Source organism: Perca flavescens, chromosome 19 (assembly GCF_004354835.1).
Source record: "Perca flavescens isolate YP-PL-M2 chromosome 19, PFLA_1.0, whole genome shotgun sequence".
Lineage (NCBI taxonomy): Eukaryota > Metazoa > Chordata > Actinopteri > Perciformes > Percidae > Perca > Perca flavescens.
The window spans coordinates 25802025-25808024 of record NC_041349.1 but is presented as its reverse complement, the minus strand read 5'-3'; the positions used below and the strand labels follow the sequence as shown (position 1 = coordinate 25808024).

The 6000-nt window shown below is 44.9% G+C and overlaps 1 protein-coding gene across 1 annotated transcript in view; it reads right to left on the bottom strand.

Moving 5' to 3' along the window:
- Positions 1–362: 362 nt before the first annotated feature.
- The window catches only part of fgf11a (fibroblast growth factor 11a), a 135212-nt gene continuing 129574 nt past the window's right edge, over positions 363–6000 (bottom strand). The window contains exons 4-5 of the mRNA XM_028564676.1: positions 3704–3902; positions 363–1901 (exon numbers count right to left, since the gene is read on the bottom strand). Coding sequence (XP_028420477.1) covers positions 1762–1901; positions 3704–3902 — 339 coding nt within the window. The 3' untranslated portion in view covers positions 363–1761. The remainder of the gene's footprint in view (positions 1902–3703; positions 3903–6000) is intronic.

The window sequence follows — 6000 nt, the reverse complement described above, 5'->3', positions numbered from 1 at the left end:
GTGACGCAACTATGTCATGGCAGGTGTGTTGCTCTGCACCCGAGGAAGCGCAGTGCCGAGTGTAAAAATCTCCATGAGCGGTTCTTAAGAAAGCTGCAAGCAACACAACAGGCCAAGCGATCGGCCTGGACTAGTGAATTAAATTGGGCAGAACCACGGCTTTTGGTTGCCCAACTGGCAGTACCAGCTGGGTCACGTCATGTCTCGAAGATGCCGGTATGGCCCCAGGTTTCGGGCTTAGTTTTAGGTCTTTGTGTTGCTGTACTCCACACCTCCAGTTTGCATTGCAGTCTTCCTGTTAGACTTTAAAGTCTCCAATCCAAACCCAACATTACTCAAGTGATGTCACTAGGGTAACTGTCTTAAGTACATACATTACACGGAATATTTATGGCATGGGGACAGCGATGGGGTAGCAATTAAAAACTATTTGAGTTTTTTTGTATTTTTAGACGAGAATAGCACATTGAGTGATAGAGGGTCCACAGATAATGTGCAGGCCTCGGGGGTTGGGGGGGGGTTTGTGCAATGCTTGGCCAGCCACAGTAAGAACAGCTCCTGCAGTGCAATCACAAGCTACACCGTCAGGCTCCATCAGTACCCCATCACGCTGATGATTTCCTCATTCTCTCCCACAACCTGCACACACACTCACCACCACGTCGGCGTGTGTGTGTGAGTGTGTTTGTTAATGCATGTCATTATGTTAAGTGGGTTAAGTTGCGAGATCATTTTCTGCCATCGTTGCTCATGGATATCGGGACGCCAAAGTGTGTGCGCACAGTACACACACCTTTGCGTGTGCGCGTAAATGTCAGTGTAATAATGAGTGTGTGTGTGTGTGTGTGGTTATGCATTGTGTCGAGGGAGCGCTTGGCCCCTCGTTTAAGGGTCGAAAGATTCTGATCAGCCCCAGACTCCATTAACAGAGCCAGGGAGGACGGGAGGGGTTTTCTTGTGCCGCCGAGTGGAAAATTGAGTCCATGTCGCAAACTAATCAAATCGTACCAAAGGTGGATCGAAGAAGAAGGGAACACACACACACACACACAAACAAACGCACACACACACACACACAGGGCTGACAAGTATCTAGGCCATCACACAAAGTCGCTGACACACACAGAAGATGTGGACTGAGCAGATGGCTGCAGAACAAAAAGTCTGCAAGGGTCTCTGTGACTGCCTCGCTTCAGCATGGCTTCGTGTGCGGCTAACATTAGCACGGAGCCCTGTGGGCAAAAAAAAAAAAAAAAAAAAACCAACCCCAGTTGTAGAGCGTGCGCTGCAGAGGGACAGAGTTGACCGTTGCACCCGTTGGTGGTAGAACCAGGAAGACTTTTTGCTAGGACGTTTGGTCGGCTGGAAGGATGTCGCTGAAGATGGCCAGAGGGTGTGTGTAGGACTTCCTTTCCAGCAGGTCAAACACGCTGCGCTGACATGCTATACTCTTCGTGGAGTTATTGCTTTTATATCCCAGGCTTTGATAATCACAATCCAATAAGAAGGTGGATGGGCTGGTGTGTGAGTGCGTGTGTGTGTGTGTGTGTGTGTGTGTGTGTGTGTGTGAGCTTAACTCTTCCCAGATCTGCTCCTTCTTTTTTTTCCCTCCAGCTTTACACCACTGCATTGTGGTACGCATAGTTCTCAAGGGGGTCAGTGTCGGCGGCATAGGGTAGCCCTAACAACCGCGTTCAGGTGTCCGCTGTGTCCTCTCCTGTCCCCGCCCCCCTCCCTCCTCCCCACCTGCGTCTCTAAGCGCTAGGACGTTGTTTTGGTTTTGGATTTTGGGTCCTTCTTGCCGTTCTGGAGCACGGGCGACTCGCTGGAGGTCTTGGGCGTTTTCCTGGGCGGACTCTGCTCGGCAACGTCGTGTAGAGAGGGCTCCCGGTACATGGCCACTGGGGAGGTAGACGGGTGCAAATAGTTAAGTTAGACTTGCACCTTGTTTACCAATAACGTAGTCACCTAAAGCTTAGGTGACTACAGTACAGATCAATATAATAAAATAACATAATACTAGGGCTGCCACCTCTTAGTCGATTAGTCGACTCATCGGTCGTTTTGGTCTTAGTCGACTAAGATTTCTTTAGTCGATTAGTCATTTGTTATGCTTATTCATGCTTAATTACTTATTTCCAAGAAACTTCTGAGCACATTTATGGTAAACACAAGATTTAAAGTGGTGCTTTTGCAGGATTAATTGTGGAGAAACTCAGTTTTACAGATGGTTAATTAACTACATCTATATTGTGCTTTTCTAGTCTTAACCCCCTCTCAAAGCGCACAGCTCTGTCAATTAAATCAACTAATCGATTAGTCGACAAAATCGTATAAGTGTTAGTCGACTAAGAATTTCTTTAGTTGAGGACAGCCCTACATAATACAGCACTGTATTTTTAAAGATTATTTTTTGGGTGCATTTTAGGCCTTTATTAGACATGAAAGGGGGGAGAGAGGGAGAGAGAGAGGAGGAATGACATGCAGCAAAGGGCCGCAGGTCGGAGTCAAACCCGGGCCCGCTGCGTCGAGGAGTAAACCTCTATATATGGGCGCCCGCTCTACCAGCTGAGCTATCTGGGCACCCTGTACTGTATTTCTAGCAGACAACAAGTAACTGTAATGTATAAAGAGCATGTGAATACCCCCGTCTTGTCTGACTCAATGTTCATTACCCTTAAGTTATTTGCCCACATGTATATTGCAGTTCTTAAATGTACCGGTATGTAAATTTTTCTTTAAATTACTCAAGGGATCTTAATGATTTTTTTCTCTTTCTTTTGTGATGTTATCTTGTTATGTCATCATATTGCCCTGGGTTATGTGTATTATTTGCCTGTAAAAGCTATTAAAGCAATTACAGCTCCAGCTCCACTCACTTTATTCCTTTCTAGAGGTAAATGAGACTGTTCTTGTCAGCCTTATATTTCCAATGTCTATTTTCAATGTCAAGATTGAACATTAACGCTTAAATCAAAGTCTGTTTGCTAATTCCATAACACAATGATGACTGAATACCTGACTGATCATCCAACGTTAATCTCTACGTTCTTGAAGTATGGTGACAACACCAGGGTTTCTGCGGGTTTCACCAAGTCAAATGTAAGACTTTTTAAGACCTTTTTAAGACCATTATGAATGTAAAGGTGCCGTAAGTAGGATTGTGAAGATCCAGGACTTGGCCAAAAAATTTTAACATCGACAACTTCTCAGTCCCTCCCCCTCTTTCCGCTAAAGCCCAAAACGGTCTCCTAAGCCCCTCCCCCCACAAGGGAGAATGAATGCGTGTGCATGAGCAGTGATTGACACACAGTAAGACCGTCTCCCCGGCCCTGATTGGTGCATCTGAACAGGGAGCTGTGGAATTTTTTGCAAATCGCACTTCAGGCTGTAGGTGGTGCCAGAGGAGCAATATTCTTTTTTTAATGACCTGCTTCATGTAGTTCTACTCAAACATAGGGTCAGTTTCAGCAAATACGACAGAAAGTTAGTTTTATAAGTCTTACCTACTGCATCTTTAAGACCTCTTATATCACAACATAAAAGTACATCGAAATGCAACACTTCAGCGAATTTAAGACTTGTTAAGGCCTAAAATTTTGATTTTGAAATTTCTGACTTTTTAAGACCTCTCAGGAACCCTGAACACTCACTGGTCCCTGACTCTGGAACAGCGTGCACAGTATATACCAATCTGTAGTACCTTCAATGAGCTTGGGCAGGAAGTGCGCTGCTCCCTTCGTCTTCTTGACACGGTTCCCTTTCATGACCTGTCCATCTCGGTTGATGCCGATGTACCACGCCCGACCCGACTGGGTCTGTCTGTACAGGATGGAGGAGTAGGTGACGTAGTAGTTCTCAAACACGCTCTCCTTAAACTTACATTCGGGCGTGAAGTGTTCCTGAAAGACACACAAACACACACACGGAGAGAGAGAGACGCACACACATCAGGTCAGAGGAGAAGAATAACACATTTGGTGTGTCTGCTATTTTTGTTGTTGTTGTTATCTGTTCTATTATTTATATATTTACTCTGCAATTCCACTGGACTCAGCTGGGAATGGGAGGAAATGGGCCCCACATTTCATCGTGACAGGGTTACAGGAGCAGCTGTGGCTGCGTTAACAAACTGCGCACACACACACACACACACACACACTCATCCCAACATGTGCACACTGCCTGTTTGCCAAGCGGTTTGTGAGATGGGATGCCATAACTCAGCCGATTTCGGTTTACCTGTAACAAACAACAATCGCCCGGATCCTTCACCCCTCTATGGTTTAACTGTTGGCCTTCAGCGCCCACCCACACACAAACACACAACAGCACTGCATTAGTACGTCAACACCAGTCCGGGACATCCCCCACCCTCCTCCCTCTATCTCCCTCTCGTTACCGCTCTCACATATTCCCTCTCTCTCATATTCTGCCTCTCCTTCTCCACTTCATTCCCCCCATCCCGTCGTCATTTGGTAACCTTGTTGAGGAACAAACCAATTTGCAGGATTGATTTGGAGCCTTGATGTGACGGAAAAGGCCTGAATAAGGAGTTTGCTCTCGCTCTCTCTCTCTCTCTCTCATTTCTCACCCACCCTTCCTCCCCCACGCTCTCCGTCTTCTCTCGCTGCTTGTCTGCCACTGCAGGGCCCTAACGTCTGCCTATATCCATTGTACCGCACATAAACAAGCTAATTACATCGACTGTATCGCCCCATTCTTTAATTACACATCCATTCACTTAGGCAGCCGTTCATTTCCTCGCCCACCCATTAACTTAGCTCTAATAGCACAGAGTGAAATCCAAAGGTCTGGAGTCTCTCGGAAGGTGTAATAACAGATTGCTATCATTAACCGTGTTTGCACTGCAGTGTGTGTGTGTGTGTGTGTGTGTGTGTGTGTGTTCCAACATTTTGGAAGGACATTTCCACAGTTTCCTACTGGAACAGATCATATATGGCAAAGGTCAAGTTTGTTTGTGCTTTCACAGCCTAAAAAAAGAGGTCACATTGCCAGGACCAGTGGAGCAACTGTGGAAAGTAACTACTGTAAGTACATTCACTCAAGGACTTCAGTACAATTTGGAGGTACTTGTACTTGACGTGAGAATCTTCATTTAATAAGAATTTAGACTTTACTCAGAGAGAAACTGGATAAGAAAATGAACCTGATGTTTCATCACAGCCAGGATTCAAATCTATTTTGTATTTCTTTGTGTATTTGTTTATTTCATATCAATGTTCAATATGTTTGTTTACTGTATGTATGCACCATTGTGCATACATACAGTACTGCTTTCTGATTCTATATTTTTTTGTTTGTAGATGCAAATAAAAATTTACCAGTGGTCGTGTTTTTGTTCTAGAGATTTTGTGCTCTGTTCCCAGAGTCAGAATTAAACATGGAAAAGCAGCATTCTGTGTTTTTTTTTTTGCACCACATAGTGGAATTAACTCCCAGAAATCTGCAGGTCCGCCGCGACTCTCACTTCTGAAGTGAGAGTCACCTATTGTGTCTTTTGTCGAGCTGTGTCCTCATCTCATCTCAAGTGTCTACAGTGTTGACAGCAAACAAACGCAAAGACATAACACTTGCCCACACAGAGGTTGAGCAGATTCGCTCTCCTTAAACTACATCCAAGTAACAGAACTCAATGCAATACAATATTACAACGCTTGATGCCCCGGCTGAGAAAAGATGGTGGACGTAATCGCTTTTCAAATCCATGTTTAAGCCTTAAAGTGCCCATATTATGCTCACTTTCAGGTTCATAATTGTATTTTAAGGATGTACCAGAATAGGTTTACATGGTTTAATTTTCAAAAAACACCATATTTTTGTTGTACAGCACATTGCTGCAGCTCCTCTTTTTACCTTGTTTTCAGGTCTCTGTTTTACAGAGTGAGACATCTTTGCCATTGCGAACGAGGTAGCATGCTAGCGCTAGCATGCCAACGATTGCGGTTAGCCAGCTCGTTTCGGCTAATGACGTAAAAA